Below are 22,521 nucleotides of genomic sequence, written 5' to 3'. Positions count from 1 at the left end.
TTGGCACCGGCCACACAAGGGCTTTCAGAAGGTGAATATTCATTGTAACCGAGATGCTGTGGCTGCTCCGCACTGTTTTCACTGAGATCACAACACCATGAACCTTAAGACTGGCCTGAGTTTGTTTGATCGATCCTGCAGTCAGATCTCAGATAAATACATGAGTCTCTGTTCCATTGAGTCTCCAGCACAGGGCCGGGCCAGCCGGCTCAATCGGTCTGTCAGTAATTTGCTCCACATCAGCCTCCACCTCCCCCACTGCATCTCCTCCCGATCAGCATATCCTTCTGTTACTGTGTCCCTGATGTGTGGATCTAACTTTCCTTTCAATGTATTCATGCTGTTCACCTCAACCACTCACCATGGACCAAGTTCCATATTCTCTGTGATTTGGGGTCAATAATGAATTCCCCTTCTGTACTCTTTAACATCGAAATTTGGATCAAATTAAACAATCAAATTAAATGAATGGGAAGGCGGGGGCGGGGTGGGGGGGGGGGGGGGGGGAGGCAGTGGGGGGAGGGGGGGGGGAGAATCCTTTAAAGGGACAGCCAAAAACTAAACCCTGAATGAAAAGTTACAAACGTAAAACGATGATGTGGTTCTGGGGAGGAATGAAGCTCTCCAGCCCCCACAGTGCCCACTGAAGACCTTGTGTTGGTCGGCACCACATGCTTCCTTTCCAGGGACACCTGGTCGCAAACATGGGCTGACATGGTGGTTCGCACTGCTGTCTCACAGCTCCAGGGAGCCGAGTTCAATTCCAGCCTTGGGTGATTGTCTGCATGGAGTTTGCATGTTCTCCCCATGTCTGCATGGGCTTCCTCCGGTTAGTGTCACAAGTAGGTTTACATTAACACTGCAATGAAGTCACTGTGAAAATCCCCGAGTCGCCACGCTCCTGCACCTGTTCGGTGACACTGAGGGAGAATTTGGCCCAGCCAATGCACCGAACCAGCACGTCTTTCAGACTGTGGGAGGTAACCGGAGCACCCGGAGGAAACCCACACAGACAAGGGGAGAACACAGACAGTGACCCAAGCTGGGAATCAAACTCAGGTCCCTGGCGCTGTGAGGCAGCTAACTGCTGTGCCACCGTGCCACCAATGATCCACGTGAATGTTAAATAAGAGACAGACCAGAATTATGATCTCTCAACTATTATCATGGTTTATTCAAAAAGAGTAAATAATACGAGAGAAATGAAAACAATGAGTCTCACTGCCTTCTGCCTGTCGGAGACTAATCTAACGACAGCTGGTCTGGAGCTCGAGAGGTCCCGGCAACGTTCGTGATCCCGGTCCAAGGTGAAGACCAACGTACCCGGGTCGAAGCCCCGCCCCCCGTGTTTTACAGTGCGGCACAAACAACCTGACAGGAGATTTGGTCAATTCCCAGGCTTGGGAAACAATATACAAATACAGCACTGGAAGGTCAGCTTGTTTCTGTAGCGCAGCTGCTTCTTTAGGTTCTCACAGCATGAATAAATGCTGAGTTGACTGGTGAATATCTTAACTCTTTACTTTCTATACATTCCACCCTGAGATTCAGCAGCCAACGCAGCAATCCCATCTGTACCTGTATAAGTTCCTTCACAACAATGACCTGTGTGAACAATGCACGCACTCTGTGCCACAAGACAATTAAAATGAACAACAAAAGGGTACAAAGACGCAGTATGACAACAGGATGTAACATTAAAGTAAAAACAGCAGATGCTTTGGGTGACCATACATTAAAAACATCCCACCAAAGGTGAAAACTGAGGCAATTAAGTTCATCCGATGTTTGGTGAAGTTTGCCTTAAGCACAGGTCATTTCCACACTCTGCCTAAGAAGATGTTGCCTGTCTTGAGTTAGGTGTGCAGAAACTTGTGTATTTTGTTCAATAAACCTGCAAAATTTATTAAGTTCAATTGAAGGCAGATGCACAATACCGTGGGTGTGTCTATATCACATAATATGTTCTATTAGTATGTACATCAAATATGTCCCATGCATCTTTCCAACATTGGTTTACAGGGGGTTCAAGCTATCTGGCATTCAGATGTACATTGAGAGTGCTGGTAATGCAGACATAGTTTTTTTAAATTATTCATGGAGTCACATGTGGGCCAGACCAGTTAAGGATGGCAGATTTCCTTCCCGAAAGGATATTGTGAATCAGATGTTTTTTTTTCTGACAATCGACAATGGTTTCATGGTCATCAGTAGATTCTTATTTCCAGATCTTTTTCATTAAATTTCACTATCTGCTGTGGTGGGATTTGAACCCAGGTCCCCAGAACATTAGCTGAGTTCTGAATTAGTAATCTAGCGATAATATCACGAGGCCATCGCCTCCCCACCAAACTTGTCCAATTTCATGCATCATAGTATCATTAACTGGCGATAATTCCTGTTGACATTGGCCATGACTCAGCTGTAAGGTACAAGCTTCATGTATGAGGAGTTATGTAGAGGACATACCACCACAAAAGGCCATTGGCTACAATCTGCCACATTGAGCACGGATGCCTGGACAGTGATGTTATACAAATAATATTTCTGTCCTTCTGCACAAGTACATTTGTTTTGAGTGCATATTTTACTGGATGCCTTCCATCCCCCATGCATCGGGAGTGAACGCAGCTTAGGAGGTACAAGCCAAGCATGTCCAGCAGCAATTATTTCCCCTTTTCTGTGGGGTTTGGTTTGAGATATGTACCCACACCTTGCCACCCTTACATACAGATGTGTCATATTCCCTGTCTGGAGGAAGAATTGAAGGGACAGGTTGTTTTATCATCTGACTCACGGGGTTTCATAGAATCCCTACAGTGCAGAAGGAGGCCATTCAGCCCATTGAATCTGCACCGACCACAATCCCACCCAGGCCCTATCCCCATAACCATACTTATTTATCCTATATCACCCTGACACTAAGAGGCAATTTATCATGGCCAATCAACCAAACCCGCATCTTTGGACTGTGGAAGGAAACCGGAGCACTTGGATGAAACCCACGCAGACACAGCGAGAATGTGCAAACTCCACACAGACGGTGACACAGACGGAGTCAAATCCAGGTCCCTGGTGCTGTGAGGCTGCAGTGCTAACCACTGTGCCGCCGTGCCACCCCTCCTTTTTGTGGCCTATTATTCAAATTAGGTAAGGCCTGTGCCACTCTTTGAGTGTGTGGTCACTGGTCAGAAGCTTGATTTGTTGTTTCAATAGCCCATTCATGTGTTCAATCAGGCCAGGCTAGGGGATGTGCAATACCCAATGTATTCCATTCATTGACTCCTATGTGATACAAATGTCATCCCAACTTGATTTTTACACGGTGCGATCTTATTCCTTCGCACCTTATCACATTATTATTCTTGATCACTCGAGCTCTGATTTTTCACTGGCCATGCTAGGGTAAGATTATAACCATTCATTAGAATCTACTCTCGCTTTTCAGTCCAGTGCTACTTGGAGTATACCGTCACTTCACTGACTATCGGGTCATAGTCCCTCACAGTTCTCATCACAAATTTATGATAAAATAATTTAAACAATGCCTGAGAACGCTTCTTAACTTCTTAATCAACTACCTACCACTGTTTGTTGATTGGTCAGATCCCTTTTTCATAGATTCAGGTATCTCAGCCACTGAACACCAGCCAGTCCTGGAATAAGTTTAATTCTAACTCAATGAGGAAATATTCTCACCAGGTCCTCTGTCAGGGCACTGCGAAGCAGCTTTAATGGTTCATGATTGCAGAAACTGAGCTGTGGTCAAATTTGATTGAGTTTTTTGAAGGGGTAACTAAGAAGATAGATGAGGGCAGTGCAGTTGATGTTGTCAACATGAACTTTAGCAAGATCTCTGACAAAGTACCGCATGGTAGGTTGTTGCATAAGGTTAAAATCTCACGGAATCCAGGGTGAGGTATCTAAATGGATACAAAATTGGCTTCTTGACAGAAGCCAGAGGGTGGTTGTAGAGGGTTGTTTTTCAAACTGGAGGTCTGTGACCAGCAGTGTGCTTCAGGGATCAGTACTGGGTCCACTGTTATTTATATTAATGATTTGGATGAGAATATAGGAGGCACGGTTAGTAGGTTTGCAGATGACACCAAGATTGGTGACATAGTGGATAGTGAAGAAAGTTATCTCCGATTGCAACGGGATCTTGATCAATTGTGCCAGTGGGCTGACGAATGGCAGATGGAGTTTAATTGAGACAAACGCGAGGTGATGCATTTTGGTAGATTGAGCTAGGGCAGGACTTACTCAGTTAATGGTAGGGCGTTGGGGAGTAACAGAACAAAGAGATCGATGGGTACATGTTCATAGCTCCTTGAAAGTGGAGTCACAGGTGGACAGAATGCTGAAGAAGGCATTCGGCATGCTTGGTTTCATCGGTCAGAACATTGAATACAGGAGTTGGGATGTCTTGTTGAAGTTGTACAAGACATTGGTAAGGCCACACTTGGAATAGTGTGTGCAGTTCTGGTCATCCTATTATAGAAAGGGTATTATTAAACTAGAAATAGTGCAGAAAAGATTTACTAGGATGCAACTGGGACTGGATGGTTTGAGTTATAAGGAGAGGCTGGATAGACTGAGACTTTTTTCTCTGGAGCGCAGGAGGCTGAGGGGTGACCTTATAGAGCTCTATAAAATAATGAGGGGCATTGATAAGGTAGATAGTCAATATCTTTTCACAAAAGTAGGGGAGTCTAAAACTAGAAGGCATAGGTTTAAGGTGAGAGGGGAGAGATACAAAAGTGTCGAAAGGGGTAATTTTTTCACACAGAGGGTGGTGAGTGTCTGGAACAAGCTGCCAGAGATAGCAGTAGAGGCGGGTACAATTTTGTCTTTTAAAAAGCTTTTAGATAGTTACATGGATAAGATGGGTAGAGAGGGATATGGGCCAAATGCAGGCAATTGGGATTAGCTAAGGGGTTTTAAAAAAAAGGCAGCATGGACAAGTTGGGCTGATGGGCCTATTTCCATGCTGTAAATCTCTATGACTCCATAGTCCAGTCCCATAATGCCTCACATTCAAACTACAGTCCTTCAATTATAACAGAATATGTGGCTGTATGTAGCTGCCTCGGCCACGATCAACCCCAATACTGCCTTCCTGAACTGCTACAATGCCTGAGGTATAGGTGACCCAAAGTGCTGTTAGGCAGGGACTTCCAGCGACACATTCCAGACTTTCACTCGAATGTAAGTGGGTTCCAGATTGATATATTCCATTCAACCACACCCAAGGTTAGTTATTCCAATTCCTTTATTGTCCAGGACAATATATTCACAGTATCTTTAAAACAGAAATTAAACATTCCCATTTGATTTCAGACAGTAACATATTCTGTTGAATTGATCTTTATTGTCAATGTCAGGCTGGGGTTGTTCCCCTTGGAGCAAAGGAGGTTGAGGGGAGATTTGATAGAGGTGGACAAGATTCTGACAGGTTTAGATAAGGTGGACAAAGAAAATCTGTTCCTATTAGCTGATGGGACAAGGATGACAAGCAAATTTAAAGTTTTGGGTGGGATCACAGAATCAGAGAAACCCTACAGTGCAGAAAGAGGCCATTTGGCCCATCGGGTCTGCACCGACCACAATCCCACCCAGGCCCTACCCCCATATCCCTACACATTTACCCGCTAATCCCTCTAACCTACGCATCTCAGGACTCTAAGGGGCAAATTTTAGCATGCCCAATCAAACTAACCCGCACATCTTTGGACTGTGGGAGGAAACCAGAGCACCCGGAGGAAACCCACGCAGACACGAGGAGAATGTGCAAACTCCACACAGACTGTGACCCAAGCCGGGAATCGAACCCTGGTCCCTGGAGCTGTGAAGCAGCAGTGCTAACCACTGTGCTACCGTGCTGCCCATGTGAGGAATAATATTTTGATGCAGTGAATGGTAATGACCTGGAACTCGCTGCCTACGAGGGAGGAGGAAGTGGAGACAATAAACAATTATAAAGGAAATTGGATGGGCATTTGGGAGGTTTCAAACAGAAATGCTGACTAAATATCTCTGAACTTCCTCACACTCTGTCACTCTGTGATCCTTGTGAAATTTGAAACCAGGTATTCGCAACAAGACAAGAGCATCAGCCATTGGAGGCAAAGTTGTGAGACCGGTCAGTCCAGCAGAAAGAAACCCTCCGACCCTCCCCATTGACCAATATAATTGAAAGCAGAAACAATAACAGCAAAATCGACCACTGGAACCACTCGTGAACTCGCTGGTGTACCAACAGCTGAGATGAAAGACTGAATCTCTTCTCACACACAGAGCAGCTGAACGGTCTCTCCCCAGTGTGAATTCCCTGGTGTGTCTGCAGGCAGAATAACCGAGAGAACCCCTTTCCATACACAGAGCAGGTGAATGGTTTCCACCCAGTGTGAACTTGTTGGTGTTTCTGCTGGCTGGATGAATCACTGAACCGCTTCCCACACAGAGTAGGTGAACGGCCACTCCCCAGTGTGAACTTGCTGGTGCCTCCGCAGATGGGATGACTGAGTGAATCCCTTCCCACACTGAGAGCAGGTGAACGGCCTCTCCCCAGTGTGAACTCGCTGGTGTGTCCGCAGGCTGGATGAAGTTATGAATGCCTTCCCACACTGAGAGCAGGTGAACGGTCTCTCCCCAGTGTGAACTCGCTGGTGTGTCCGCAGGCTGGATGACCGAGTGAATCCCTTTCCACACTGAGAGCAGGTGAACGGTCTCTCCCCAGTGTGAACTCGCTGGTGTGTCCGCAGGCTGGAAGAAGCTCTGAATCCCTCCCCACACTGAGAGCAGGTGAATGGCCTCTCCCCAGTGTGAACTCGCTGGTGTCTCCACAGGTGGCAGGACCGAGTGAATTCCTTCCCACACAGAGAGCAGGTGAACGGCCTCTCCCCAGTGTGAACTCGCTGGTGTGTCCGCAGGCTGGATGAAGCTCTGAATCCCTTCCCACACTGAGAGCAGGTGAACGGCCTCTCCCCAGTATGAACCCGCTGGTGTGTCTGCAGGCTGGAAAACTGACTGAATCCCTTCCCACACTGAGAGCAGGTGAATGGCCTCTCCCCAGTGTGAACTCGCTGGTGTCTCCACATGTTCGATAACCGAGTGAAACCCTTCCCACACTGAGAGCAGGTGAATGGCCTCATCCCAGTGTGAACTCGCTGGTGTGTCCGCAGGCTGGACAACTGACTGAATCCCTTCCCACACTGAGAGCAGGTGAACGGCCTCTCCCCAGTGTGAACTCGCTGGTGTGTCTGCAGGCTGGACAACTGACTGAATCCTTTCCCACACTGAGAGCAGGTGAACGGCCTCTCCCCAGTGTGAACTCGCTGGTGTGTCTGCAGGCTGGATAACTGAGTGAATTTGTTCCCACACTGAGAGCAGGCGAATGGCCTCTCTCCAGTGTGAACTCGCTGGTGTGTCTGCAGGCTGGATGACAGAGTGAATCCCTTCCCACACTGAGAGCAGATGAACGGCCTCTCCCCAGTGTGACTGCGCCGATGAGCGCCCAGCTGAGATGGGGCGCTGTATCTCTTCCCACAATCCGCACATTTCCATGGTTTCTCCATGGTGCAGGTGTCCTTGCCGCTCTCTTGGGTGGACAATCAGTTGAAACCTCGTCCAGGCACAACACCAGTACGGTCTGTCCTCACTGTGAATGGTGTGACATTTATTCAGGCTGTGTAACTGGTTAAAGCTCTTTAGTCAGTTCATTGGAATACTCTCACTCAAGTGTGGCAGTGTGTTGGTGCTTTTCCAGTCACACTGATGCTTGAATTTTTTTTCAAATCGACAGACTGGACAAACATTTCCCCTTCCAGATTCAAAGGCCGATGATATTTCACTCCCAAGGAATATGACTGCCAGATCTAGACGTGACATTTGAGATTTCAGCCTGTAATTCCTCTTTCAATATCCTGTAAAATGAGTTAGAAATAGAAATAGAAATTCAGAACAGACAATTCTAGTTTCTATGGAACATTCTTTCCTCTCTCATTCCCCAAAGCTGTAAATCTCCATCCCACTCACTCTCCCTCCATTCCCACTCTGCTGTATCTAATATTCACCCTCCCAATTCTCCTGAAGGTGCTGATTGAGGCTGATTGACAGATCCATGCTCACTGCTTCCTGTGCAGCACAGAAATCATAACAAATTGGAGCTGTAGTTGGCCATTCAGCCCATCGACCTGCTTCAACCATTGATTGAGAATTGGCTGATCGACCTCACACTATTTCCATAGGGCCACTATTTCCCAAACTATCCCCCAGGTTGCTCAATGCCTGAAAAGTTATCAATCTCTCTCTTGAAAATATTTGATGACTGAGGCTCCACAGTCCTCTGGAGCGCAGAATTCAAACACTTTACTCACAGACAATGGACCAAGCTCCGCGCAGCCATTGACACAGGGCCCGGATTCCGATTGGCTGGAGGACCAGCGCCCATCCGGTCCTCCACCCGTTGCCATTGGTTAATCTCCCGCATGTAGACAATGAGGGGGCGGAACCCGAGCCCACGTGGGGGTGGGCGGGGCTTTGACCGCCAGCCACGCTGAGCTGGTGTCCAATCCGCAGTGTGCTGCTTCTGTAACCAGTGATATTGCTGCCAATGGGACACTGTGTGCTGGGAACGCCCCTCTGAGTCATTGTGACGGCACAATGGAGCCCTGCCTGAATCAGCCAATAGCAATCACTCTGCTCCGTGGTGACGTCTCCGGGTTCAGGCGCGCGGAACCAGGAGCCCCGCCCCCACCCATTGTTCCCCCAGTCTGTACATTCCACACATTGTTAGTCCAGTCAGATAGACATATATCTGTCTGGCCGCCTGCATGGAGATTTCCAGCTGTGTCCAGGACACAGAGAGCTGAAAGTGTCCAATACACATCTCTTTAGCCTGTCTTGATGCTCTCTCCACTCACATTGTTTGTGTCTTAAAGCCTTGATTAGCTGTAAGTATTCGCATTCCAACCATTATTCATGTAAATTGAGTCTGTGTCTTTATGTGCCCTGTTTGTGAACAGAATTCCGACTCACCTGAAGAAGGGGCTTAAGGCTCCAAAGGCTTGTGTGGCTTTTGCTACCAAATTGGACTTTAACCTGGTGTTGTTAAACTTCTTACTGTGTTTACCCCAGTCCAACGCCGGCATCTCCACTCCAGGACAGGAAGCAGTGAGCATGGATCTGTCAATAAATAGAACGGACAAGAGTTTGACATGCAAAGTGCCAGCATTGAATCAGTGGACCGAATGACCCCATTCTAGACCCTAATGTCTTCACTGATTTAAAGAGAGAAATTTCAGCTCCTCCAGTCTCTCCAACGAACTGAATTGTCTCATCATTGAATCGTGCAGTGCTGAAGAGGGCCTTCGGCCCATCGAATCTGCACCGACACGCAGGAAACACCTGACCTCCCACCTAATCCCATTTACCAGCACCTGGCCCATAGCCTTAAATGTTCTGACTTGCCAAGTGCTGATCCAGGTACCTTTTAATGATGTGAGTTGCCATTCTCGCAAATCTCCTCTGCACCCTCTCTAAGAACTTCACATCTTCCCTCAGGTCTGGGGCCCATAAATAGGGTTCCATTCTCGAGAGATAGAATTGAACAGCAGGGATGTTATATTCAACTTGTTCAGAAGCGTGGTTATACTGCACTGGGAGTATTGTCAGCATTTGTGATCTCCATTGAGAATCATAGAATTCCTCCAGTGTGGAAGGAGGCCACTCAGCCATTGAGTCTGCACCGATTCAACCATCAAGCAAAGAGTCAGACACCAAATCAGTCAATACTATCAAAGTTTATTGTTTATATGTAACATTTAGAAACTCCCCTTCCCAGGGGAGGTAGTGGAAGCAGATACGATAGTGACTTCTAAGGGGTGTCTTGACAAATAAATGAATAACTTGGGAATAGAGGGATATGATCCCGGAAAGGGCAGAGGGTTTTCATTCAGGTGGGCAGTATGGTCGTTGCAGGCTTGGAGGGCCGAAGGGCCTATTACTGTGCTGTAATTTTCTTTGTTCTTTATCACCTAACTAACGGAGTGGGAAATAAGGTAAAGTTTACTCATCAATGAAACTCTACCAACTCCACACTTTCTAATCAGTGATCAATCCAAGAGAAGTGGACGACAACGTGAACTCCTGGGGCTGACAGAGAAACAGTCACTGCCTCTGAGAAGCACAGGCTGCACCTTCCTGGGGTTTCGACTGGCAGGGAACCCATCACTGAACCAGTGCCAGGACAAACTACTCATCTGCCCCCGAGCTTTATTGGAAACAACCTTCACGCTGATAGGAGGAAGCTCAACTGTCCCTGAAGATCCAAACCGCTTCTCCACACTCCATGTTCACAAAGGTGGATCCCTCTCTTTACACTCAAAAGATGTTGTGAGCCCACCTCAGGCACATGTCAAGATATAGAAGTGTCCAGAGGGGCAATTATTTCACACAGAGGGTGATAAGTGTCTGGAACAATCTGCCTGAAGTGGTAGTAGAGGCGGGTACAATTTTGTCTTTTAAAATGCATTTAGATAGTTACATGGGTACGATGGATATCGAGGGATATGCGCCAAATGCGGGCAATTGGGATTAGCTTAGGGTTTTTTTAAAAACAAAAGGCGGCATGGACAAGTTGGGCCAAGGGGCCTGTTTCCATGCTGTAAACCTCTATGACTCGAAGTGGTTGGAAACGGCTAATTGGTCTATAATTTGTCAATAGAGTCAACTCCATTGGTTCCAGCTAATCACGCACAAGCTCTTCAACTTAGGACAATGCCTTCCTTTCAGCTCTGTCTGTTATCTTGATGTCTTTACAGGAGTTCCATTCATTCAGACAGACTCAACAGTCAAGGACAGTGTGTGTGTTCCTGATAGGGAGAGAGTCCAAGGCTCATCCCATTTCTTTCCCAGCTCTGACACCACCTTCATGTCCTCATAAGAAAAGCTGATGGAGAAATACAGAAATATCCCAAAGTGACTTCCCATTAACTGCTGATTATTAATAACTTATCCTTCAATTGAAACTTAACTGAGGTTCACTATTTGGTCAGTCGCCTGTTTCTGGCTGATTCCTATTGATGTAATAACCCTTCATGAATACATGCGAGTGATTATACTGAACATTAAACGGCTTCTTATCTCAGTGCAAGAACAAAATGACATTTTGACCTTTCATTTCTGTGAATGTAATTGAAATTAACCTGAAAATGGTTGGGTTTCACTAAAATCTAGCGTGCAGACTTAGTTACACGACTGGCCCGGCCCTGTGCTGTAGACTCAATGGAACAGAGACAAGTTTATTTATTTTAGATCTGTCTGTAGTGGTGGGAAAAACTATTTACATCCAGGATAAAATATATGTCTTTCATCAGCCTTTGTGGAGCATTTCAGTGGAAATGTGCTCTCCCAGGCTCAAAGAGCATCAGCCCATTGGAAGCAAAGTCATGAGACCGGCCAGTCCAGCAGAAAGATACCCTCCAACCCTCCCACTTCACCCACTGTCAGAATGAACATGCTTCAGTCCTGGATGTGATTAACAGCAGCAATAACAACAGAATCCAACCCCTGTCATCACTTGTGAATTCGCTGGTGTCTCAGCAGGTGGGATGACCGAGTGAATCCCTTCCCACACACGGAGCAGGTGAATGGTCTCTCCCCGGTGTGAACTCGCTGGTGTGTCTGCAGGCTGGAGAACTGAGTGAATCCCTTCCCACACACGGTGCAGGTGAATGGCCTCTCCCCGGTGTGAACTCGCTGGTGTGCCCGCAGGCCGGATGACAATTTAAACTTCTTTGTGCAGTGAGAGCAGCTGAGCGGTCTCTCCTCAGTGTGAATGCGCTGGTGGGACTTCAGTTCTCGAGAGCTTTTGAAGCCGCTCTCACAGTCAGAACATTTAAAGGGTTTCTCACTGGTGTGAGTGAGATTGTGCCTCAGCAAGTTGGATAACTGAGCAAATCCCTTCCCACACACCAAGCAGGTGAATGGTCTCTCTCCAGTGTGAACTCGCTGGTGTTTCAGCAGGTGGGATGACTGAGTGAACCCCTTCCCACACTGAGAGCAGGTGAATGGCCACTCCCCAGTGTGAACTCGCTGGTGTGTCCGCAGGGTGGATGATGATCTAAACCTCTTTATGCAGTGAGAGCAACTGAACGGTCTGTCCTCAGTGTGAATGCGCTGGTGGGACACCAGTTCCTGAGAGCTTTTGAATCCGCTTCCACAGTCAGAGCATTTAAAGGGTCTCTCATTGCTGTGAGTGACGTTGTGGTTCAGCAGGCTGGATAAGTGAACATAGCTGTTCCCACACACTGAGCATGTGAACGGCTTCTCCCTGGTATGAACTCGCTGGTGTCTCAGCAAAGTGGATAACTGAGCGAATCCCATCCCACACTCAGAACAAAGGAGCGGTCTCTCCCCAGTGTGAACTCGCTGGTGCACTCGCAGGTTGGATGATGTTCTAAATCTCTTTGTGCAGTGAGAGCAGCTGAACGGTCTCTCCCCAGTGTGAATGCGCTGGTGGGAAATCAGTACCCGAGAGCTTTTGAATCCGCTCCCACAGTCAGAGCATTTAAAGGGTCTCTCCTGGCTGTGAGTGACTTTGTGACTCAGCAGCTGGAATAACTGAGTGAATCCCTTCCCACAGTCAGAGCAGGTGAATGGTGTCCCCCCAGTGTGAACTCGCTGGTGTCTCTGCAGGCTGGATGACAGAGTGAATCCCTTCCCACAGTCAGAGCAGGTGAATGGCCTCTCCCCAGTGTGAACTCGCTGGTGTCTCTGCAGGCTGGATAACAGAGTGAATCCCTTCCCACAGTCAGAGCAGGTGAATGGCCTCTCCCCAGTGTGAACTCGCTGGTGTCTCTGCAGGCTGGATGACAGAGTGAATCCCTTCCCACAGTCAGAGCAGGTGAATGGTGTCTCCCCAGTGTGAACTCGCTGGTGTCTCTGCAGGCTGGATGACAGAGTGAATCCCTTCCCACAGTCAGAGCAGGTGAATGGTGTCTCCCCAGTGTGAACTCGCTGGTGTCTCTGCAGGCTGGATGACTGAGTGAATCCCTTCCCACAGTCAGAGCAGGTGAATGGTGTCCCCGCCTTGTAACTGCATTCATGAATTTGCAGCTCAGATGGAATTCTGTATCTCTTCCCACAGTCCTCACATTTCCACAGTCTCCCCATGGTGCGGGTGTCCTTGTGACTCTCCAGGTTAAACAATCAGTTAAATCTCACACAGAACACGGGTACAGTCTCTCCCGCTGTGAATGCTGCGATGAATTTTCAGGCTGTGTAACTGGTTAAAGCTCTTTCCACACTCAGTGCACTGGAACACTCTCACTCGGGTGTGTGTGTGTGTTGTTCGGTGCTATCCCAGTCACACTGATGTTTAAACATTTATGAAGCAGACAGAATAGAGAAACATTTCTCCTTCCAGATTCAAAGGCCAATGATATTCAGGTCCTGATGAATGAGTTACTCTGTCAGATGTTGATGGTTTGGTTTGAGATTTCTGTCTGTAAATCCTCACTGATATCCTGTAAAAGGAGTTTACAAAAGTCATCACTGTCGGTGCAGGATAGAAATTCAGAACAGAACATTATTTTCTCTCTCATTCCCAAAGTTGTAAATCTCCATCCCACACACTCTCCCTCCATTCTCACTCTGCTGTATCTAATATTCACCCTCCCAATTCTCCTGAAGGTGCTGATTGAGGCTGATTGACAGATCCATGCTCACTGCTTCCTGTCCTGGGCACAGAGCTGGAAATCTCCATGCAGGCTGTCAGACAGATATATGTCTATCTGACTGGACTAACAATGTGTTTAATGTCTGGGCGGCACGGTAGCACAGTGGTTAGCACTGCTGCTTCACAGCTCCAGGGTCCTGGGTTCGATGCTCGGGTCACTGTCTGTGTGGAGTTTGCACATTCTCCTCGTGTCTGCGTGGGTTTCCTCCGGGTGCTCCAGTTTCCTCCCACAGTCCAAAGATGTGCGGGTTAGGTTGATTGGCAGGTTAAAAATTGCCCCTTAGAGTCCTGAGATGCGTAGATTAGTGGGTTAAAATATGTGGGGGTAGGGACTGGGTGGGATTGTGGTCGGTGTAGACTCGATGGGCCGAATGGCCTCCTTCTGCACTGTAGGGTTTCTATGATTCCTTCAGTTGGTTAAGATACAGGGGGTTGTGATTGATCATGGTCTTGAACTTGCTGCCTATGAGGGTAGTCAAGCAGAGATGATCAATAATTTTGAGATGAGATTGGATGGGTGCTGCCAGGTTACAGAAGCCATTCCAGACTGACAGAATTACTCGACAGACGGTCAGCAAGGACTCAAGTTGCTGAATGGACTCCTGTGCTGTACTGACCATGACTAGAAATAATCAGAATGTACTTTATTACAAAGCCATGAATAATCTATCTAATCTGTGCCATATAAGAACACCAGACACATCTCTGTCTTGATAAAGTCATACAATTTTACAGCATAGCAAGTGGCCCTTTGGCCCATCTTGTCTGTGCCGCCTATTAAGCACCTATCTATTTCAATCCCATTTTCCAGCACTTACTCCATAGCCTGGTGTGCTATCACGTTTCAATTACTCATCTAAATGCTTCTTAAATGTTGTGAAGGTTGTCGCCTCTACCAACCTTTCAGGCAGAGAGTTCCAGATCCCCACCACCCTCTCGGTGAAAATGTTTTTCCTCAAATCCCCTCTTTATTTTCTGCCCCTTACCTTAAATCTTTGCCCCCTGGTTATGGACCCGTTTGCAAAGGGAAAAGTTCCTTCCGATCTACGGCCTTGATAATTTTGTACACCTCAATCAAATCCCTTCCTGAGTCTTCTCTGCTCCAGGGAGAACAACTCCAGCCTGACCATCTTCTCCTCATACATGTAACACTCCAGCCAAGGCAAACACTCCTGGCGAATCTGCTCCACACCTTCTCTCATTCAATCACATCCTTCCTCTTGTGTAGTGACCAGATTTGCACACAGAACTCTGGCTGTGTGCATTTTGCACAACTCCATCATAACCTCCTTGTTCTTATATTCAGCTAAGAATGGAAAGTATCCCATATTCCTTCTTAACCATTTCATCTACCAGTCCTGGCACCTTCAGGGTCCTATGGACATGCACCCCAAGGTCTGGTCCTCTGTACTTCTAGCATCCGACCATTCATTGTTTCTTCCCTTGTCTTGTTAGTTCTCTATAAATGAATTACCTCATACATTCCAGGGTTAAATTCAATTTGCCATTGCTCTGTCCATCGAACCAGCCCGTCTACATCCTCCTGTAATCTAAGGCTTTGCTCCTCACTATTCATCACATCATCAATTTTGGTGACATCTGTGAAATTAGAGGGCAGCAAAGTGACACAGTGGTTAGCACGGCTGCCTCACAGCGCCAGGGACATGGGTTCAATTCCCGGTTTAGGTCACTGTTTGTGTGGAGTCTGCACGTTCTCCTCATGTCTGCGTGGGTTTCCTCCGCGTCCTTCGGTTTCCTCCCAAACATGTGCAGGTTAGGTGGATTCTAAATTGCCCCTTAGTGTTGGGGGACTAGCAGGGTAAAAGCTAGTTGGAGTTAAGAGGATAGGGCCAAGGTAGATAAATCCCCGGGACCAGATGAAGTGTATCCCAGGACATTGTGGGAGAGCTAGGGAGGAAATTGCGGGTCCCCGAGCAGAGATATTTGAATCATCGATAGTCACAGGTGAGGTGCCTGAAGATTGGAGAGTGGCAAATGTTGTGCCTTTGTTTAAAAAGGGCTGCAGGGAAAAGCCTGGGAACTGCAGGCCAGCAAGCCTCACATCTGTGGTGGGTAGGTTGTTGGAAGGTATTTTGAGAGACAGGATCTACAGGCATTTAGAGACGCAAGGACTGATTAGGGACGGTCAGCGTGGCTTTGTGAGTGGAAAATCATGTCTCACAAATTTGATTGAGTTTTTTGAAGGACCCGCATGGTAGGTTGGTGCATAAGTTTAAATCTCACGGGATCCAGGCTGAGGTAGCTAAATGGATACAAAATTGGCTTGATGACAGAAGCCGGAGGGTGGTTGTAGAGGGTTGTTTTTCAAACTGGAGGCCTGTGACCAGCGGTGTGCCTCAGTGATCAGTGCTGGGTCCACTGTTATTTGTCATTTATATTAATGATTTGGATGAGAATATAGGAGGCATGGTTAGTAAGTTTGCAGATGACACCAAGATTGGTAGCATAGTGGACAGTGAAGAAGGTTATCTCGGATTGCAATGGGATCTTGATCAATTGGACCAGTGGGCTGACGAATGGCAGATGGAGTTTAATTTAGGTAAATGCGAGGTGATGCATTTTGGTAGATTGAACCAGGGCAGGACTTACTCAGTTAATGGTAGGGTATTGGAGAGAGTTACAGAACAAAGAGATCGAGGGGTACAGGTTCATAGCTTCTTGAAAGTGGAGACACAGGTGGACAGAGTGTTGAAGAAGGCATTCAGCATGCTTGGTTTCATCGGTCAGAACATTGAATGCAGAAGCTGGGACGTCTTGTTGAAGTTGTACAAGACATTGGTAAGGCCACACTTGGCATACTGTGTGCAGTTCTGGTCACCCTATTATAGAAAGGATATTAAACTAGAAAGAGTGCAGAAAAAAATTACTAGGATGCTACCGGGACTTGATGGTTTGAGTTATAAGGAAAGGCTGGATAGACTGGGACTTTTTTCTCTGGAGTGTAGAAGGCTGAGGGGTGATCTTATAGAGGTCTACAAAATAATGAGGGGCATAGCTCAGCTAGATACTCAATATCTTTCCCAAATGTAGGGGAGTCTAAAACTGGAGAGCATAGGTTTAAGGTGAGAAGGGAGAGATACAAAAGGGTCCAGTGGGGCAATTTTTTCACACAGAGGATAATGAGTATCTGGAACAAGCTGCCAGAGGTAGTAGTAGAGGCAGGTATAATTCTGTCTTTTAAAAAGCATTTAGACAGTTACATGGTTACAATGGGTATCGAGGGATGTGGACCAAATGCAGGCAATTGGGACTAGCTTAGGGGTTTTAAAAAAAAGGGCAGTATGGTCAAGTTGAGCCGAAGGGCCTGTTTCCGTGCTGTAAACCTCTATGGATTGTGGTCAGTGCAGATTCGATGGGCCGAATGGCCTCCTTCTGCACTGTAGGATTTGATTACTCTATGATTCTATTGATCATAAGTCTGACATGTCTAGGTCATTCATGTGCACAATATTAATTTACTGTGCCCTTAAATGTCAGCCATCTCCTGGAGAAAACATCCTTTTAATTGTGAACATCAGGAAAGAGACCATGCTTTATCCAGACAAATAAATGAGTCAAGCTGAGGGAGGAAAGGATGTCAATATCTTTAAAAAAGAGAGACAGACAGACCTGGGCCAATCTTTCCAGAGTCTGCAGCCTCCCTGGATTCACTTCCTTTCCCTTCAGTTGCTGCAAGTCCCCAATTTCCTCCAGAATGAGAAAAGAAATGGAAAGGGGGAGAAAAGAAAGTATTTTACTCACAGGTTTGGAGACAGGAGGTTTGAGTCTGTCCTCTTTTTAGGAAAAGGAATCATAGAAATCATAGAAACCCTACAGTGCAGAAGGAGGCCATTCGGCCCATCGAGTCTGCACCGACCACAATCCCACCCAGGCCCTACCACACAGGTTTGAGTCTGTCTGAAGCTCAATCAGAGAGAGAGCAGCAGCTTTGTTAGACAGACAATGGAAGCTCCGCGCAGCCATTGACACAAGGCCCAGACTCTGATTGGCTGGAGGACCAGCGTTCATCCGGTCCTCCAGGCGTTGCCATTGGTCAATCTGCCATGTGGACAATGAGGGGGCGGAACCCGAGCCCACGTGGGGGTGGGCGGGGCTTTGACCGCTAGCCGCGCTGAGCTGGTGTCCAATCCGCAGTGTGCTGCTTCTGTAACCAGTGATATTGCTGCCAATGGGACACTGTGTGCTGGGAACGCCCCTCTGAGTCATTGTGACGGCACAATGGAGCCCTGCCTCAATCACCCAATAGCAATCACTCTGCTCCACGGTGACGTTTCCGGGTTCAGGCGCGAGGACCCGCGAGCCCCGCCCCCACCCATTGTGCCCCCAGTCTGTACATTCCACACATTGTTATCCATTCGTGGGACATGGGCGTCGCTGCCTGGCCAGCATTTATTGCCCATCCCCAGGTGCCCTTGGAGCACAGTTGAGAATCAGGCTCGGTAAGTATGGGAGATTTCCTTCCCTAAAGTACATTGTAATGTACTTAGATTTCCAGAAGGCATTTGATAAGGTGCCACATCAAAGGTTATTGCAACAAATAAAAGTTCATGCTGTGGGGATAACATATTGGCGTGAATAGAAGATTGGCGAGCTAGCAGGAAACACTCGACATATGTAGGTCGTTATCTGGTTGTCAAGATGTAATGAGTGCTCTGTCAAAGACTACAGTGCTGGGGCTCCAATGTTTTATAGTTGATATAGACGACTTACAAAGAACAAAGAAAATTACATCACAGGAACAGGCCCTTCGGCCCTCCAAGCCTGCACTGACCATGCTGCCCGACTTAACTAAAACCCCTACCCTTCCAGGGACCATATCTCTCCATTCACATCCTATTCGTGTATTTGTCAAGACACCCCTTAAAAGTCACTATTGTATCTGCTTCCACTACCTCCGTCGGCAGCGAGTTGCAGGCACTCACCACCCTCTGTGTAAAAAGACCTGCCTCATCCATCTCCTTTAAACCTTGTCCCTCACTCCTTCAACCTATGCCCCCTAGTAATTGGCCCTTCCACCCTGGGAAAAAGCTTCTGACTATCCACTCTCACAATCTTGTAGACTTCTATCAGGTTGCCCCTCAACCTCTGTCGTTCCAGTGAGAACAAACCAAGTTTCTCCAACCTCTCCTCATAGCTAATGCTCTCCATGCAAAGCAACATCCTGGTCATCTTTTCTGTACCTTCTCCAAAGCTTCCACATCCTTCTGGTAGTATGGTGACCAGAATTGAATACTATATTCCAAGTGCGGTCAAACTAAGGTTCTATAAAGCTGCAACATGACTTGCCAATTTTTAAACTCAATACCCCAGCCAATGAAGGCAAGCATGCCGTATGCCTCCTTGACTACCTTCTCCACCTGCGTTGTCACTTTCAGTGACCTGTGTACATAGAACATAGAACAGTACAGCACAGAACAGGCCCTTCGGCCCACAATGTTGTGCCGAGCTTTATCTGAAACCAAGATCAAGCTATCCCACTCCCTATCATCCTGGTGTGCTCCATGTGCCTATCCAATAACCGCTTAAATGTTTCTAAAGTGTCTGACTCCACTATCACTGCAGGCAGTCCATTCCACACCCCAACCACTCTCTGCGTAAAGAACCTACCTCTGATATCCGTCCTGTATCTCCCACCACGAACCCTATAGTTATGCCCCCTTGTAATAGCTCCATCCACCCGAGGAAATAGTCTTTGAACGTTCACTCTATCTATCCCCTTCATCATTTTATACACCTCTATTAAGTCTCCCCTCAGCCTCCTCCGCTCCAGAGAGAACAGCCCTAGCTCCCTCAACCTTTCCTCATATGACCTACCCTCCAAACCAGGCAGCATCCTGGTAAATCTCCTCTGCACTCTTTCCAGCGCTTCCACATCCTTCTTATAGTGAGGTGACCAGAACTGCACACAATATTCCAAATGTGGTCTCACCAAGGTCCTGTACAGTTGCAGCATAACCCCACGGCTCTTAAACTCCAACCCCCTGTTAATAAAAGCTAACACACTATAGGCCTTCTTCACAGCTCTATCCACTTGACTGGCAACCTTTAGAGATCTGTGGATATGGACCCCAAGATCTCTCTGTTCCTCCACAGTCTTCAGAACCCTACCTTTGACCCTGTAATCCACATTTAAATTTGTCCTACCAAAATGAATCACCTCACATTTATCAGGGTTAAACTCCATTTGCCATTTTTCAGCCCAGCTTTGCATCCTATCTATGTCTCTTTGCAGCCTACAACAGCCCTCCACCTCATCCACTACTCCACCAATCTTGGTGTCATCAGCAAATTTACTGATCCACCCTTCAGCCCCCTCCTCTAAGTCATTAATAAAAATCACAAAGAGCAGAGGACCAAGCACTGATCCCTGCGGCACACCGCTAGCAACCTGCCTCCAATCCGAAAATTTTCCATCGACCACCACCCTCTGTCTTCGGTCAGACAGCCAGTTACCTATCCAATCGGCCAACTTTCCCTCTATCCCACACCTCCTCACTTTCATCATAAGCCGACCATGGGGGACCTTATCAAACGCCTTACTAAAATCCATGTATATGACATCAACTGCCCTACCTTCATCAACACACTTAGTTACCTCCTCAAAAAATTCTATCAAATTTGTGAGGCACGACTTGCCCTTCACGAATCCGTGCTGACTATCTCGGATTAATCCGCATCTTTCTAAATGGTCGTAAATCCCATCCCTAAGGACCCTTTCCATCAATTTACCAACCACCGAAGTAAGACTAACCGGTCTATAATTACCAGGGTCATTTCTATTCCCTTTCTTAAACAGAGGAACAACATTCGCCATTCTCCAGTCCTCTGGCACCATCCCCGTGGACAGTGAGGACCCAAAGATCAACGCCAAAGGCTCTGCAATCTCATCCCTTGCCTCCCACAGAATCCTAGGATACATTTCATCAGGCCCAGGGGACTTATCGACCTTCAGTTTATTCAAAACTGCCAGGACATCCTCCCTCCGAACATCTATTTCCTCCAGCCTATTAGCCTGTAACACCTTCTCTTCCTCAAAAACATGGCCCCTCTCCTTGGTGAACACTGAAGAAAAGTATTCATTCATCACCTCGCCTGTCTCTACTGACTCCATACACAAGTTCCCACTACTGTCCTTGACCGGCCCTAACCTCACCCTGGTCATTCTTTTATTCCTCACATAAGAGTAAAAAGCCTTGGGGTTTTCCTTGATCCGACCCGCCAAGGACTTCTCATGTCCCCTCCTAGCTCTCCTAAGCTCCTAAGTACCTGTACACCCAGATCCCTCTGCCTATCAATACTCTTAAGGGTTCTGCCATTTACTGTATATTTCCTATCTGTATTAGACCTTCCAAAATGCATGACCTCACATTTGTCCAGATTAAACTCCATCTGCCATCTCTCCGCCCAAGTCTCCAACCGATCTATATCCTGCTGTATCCTCTGATGGTCCTCATCACTATCTGCAAATCCACCAACATTTGTGTCATCCACAAACTTACTAATCAAACCAGTTACATTTTCCTCCAAATCATTTATATATATTACAAACAGCAAAGGTCCCAGCATTGATCCCTGAGGAACACCACTTGTCACAGCCCTCCATTCAGAAATGCACCCTTCCACTGCTACCCACTGTCTTCCATGACCGAGCCAGTTTTGTGTCCACCTTGCCAGCTCACCTCTTATCCCATGCAACTTCACCTTCTGCACCAGTCTGCCATGAGGGACCCTTACTGAAGTCCATGTGGACAACATTCATTGCCCTGCCCTCATCAATCATCTTCATCACTTCCTTGAAAAACTCGATCAAGTTACTGAGACACGACCTCCCCTTCACAAAGCCATGTTGCCTCTTGCTAATACGTCCACTTATTTCCAAATGGGAATAAATCCTGTCTCGAAGAACCCTCTCCAATAATTTCCCTACCACTGATGTATGGCTCACCGACCTGTAATTACCTGGATTATTCTTGCTACCCTTCTTAAACAAAGAAACAACATTGGCTATTCTCCAATCCTCTGGAACCTCCCCTGCAGCCAGTGAGGATACAAAGATTTCTCTCAAGGCCCCAGCAATTTCCTTCCTTGCCTTTCTCAGTATTCTGGGGTATATCCCTTTAGGCCCTGGGGACTTGAGTAACTTAATGTTTCTCAAGAACCCCAATACCTCCTTTTTGATCTCAACATGACTCAAACTATCCACACACCCTTTCCCAGACTCATCATCCACCAAGTCCTTCTCTTTGGTGAATACGGACGCAAAGTACTCATTTAATACATCGCCATTTCCTCTGCCTCCACGCATAGATTCCCTCCACTGTCCTTGAGTGGGCCAACCCTCTCCCTGTTGCTCTTTATATATGTATAAAAAGCCTTGGGATTTTCCTTAATCCTGCTGCCCAATGCGTTCTCGTGACCCCTTTTAGCCCTTAGACTTGGGTGAAAGGACTGAGTGGGTGGTTGCTAATTTGGCTAATGGCATAAAGATAGGTAGGAAAGTTGTGAAGATGACATAAGGAGACGACAAAAATATGTATTTTTATTTCTTTAATTTCTTTTTATTTCTTTATTGCGTTTCTTCATTTTTCTTCCCCCCTCCCACTCTTTCCCCCTAATTTATTCCCCTTCCCTTACCTTTTCTCCCCCTTTGCTAAATCTTACCTTGTCCCATTCATTCTCCCCCCCCCCCTCCCCCCCCCCCCCCCCCCACCTCTCTCTTTTGGCCATTCACACCCTTTATTCTCTCTGTGGACAGCTAT

The 22,521-nt window shown here is 47.1% G+C and overlaps 1 protein-coding gene across 1 annotated transcript in view; it reads right to left on the bottom strand.

Moving 5' to 3' along the window:
* Positions 1-22,521, bottom strand: part of LOC144484659 (uncharacterized) — a 121,369-nt gene that overhangs the window by 17,250 nt on the left and 81,598 nt on the right. Inside the window, exons 5-6 of the mRNA XM_078203127.1 lie at positions 11,606-11,724; positions 6,445-7,437 (exon numbers count right to left, since the gene is read on the bottom strand). Coding sequence (XP_078059253.1) covers positions 6,445-7,437; positions 11,606-11,724 — 1,112 coding nt within the window. The remainder of the gene's footprint in view (positions 1-6,444; positions 7,438-11,605; positions 11,725-22,521) is intronic.

This window comes from Mustelus asterias, unplaced genomic scaffold (genome assembly GCF_964213995.1).
Source record: "Mustelus asterias unplaced genomic scaffold, sMusAst1.hap1.1 HAP1_SCAFFOLD_122, whole genome shotgun sequence".
NCBI lineage: Eukaryota > Metazoa > Chordata > Chondrichthyes > Carcharhiniformes > Triakidae > Mustelus > Mustelus asterias.
Note: the sequence above shows the minus strand (reverse complement) of the source record. Positions and strands in the feature narration are given on the sequence as shown.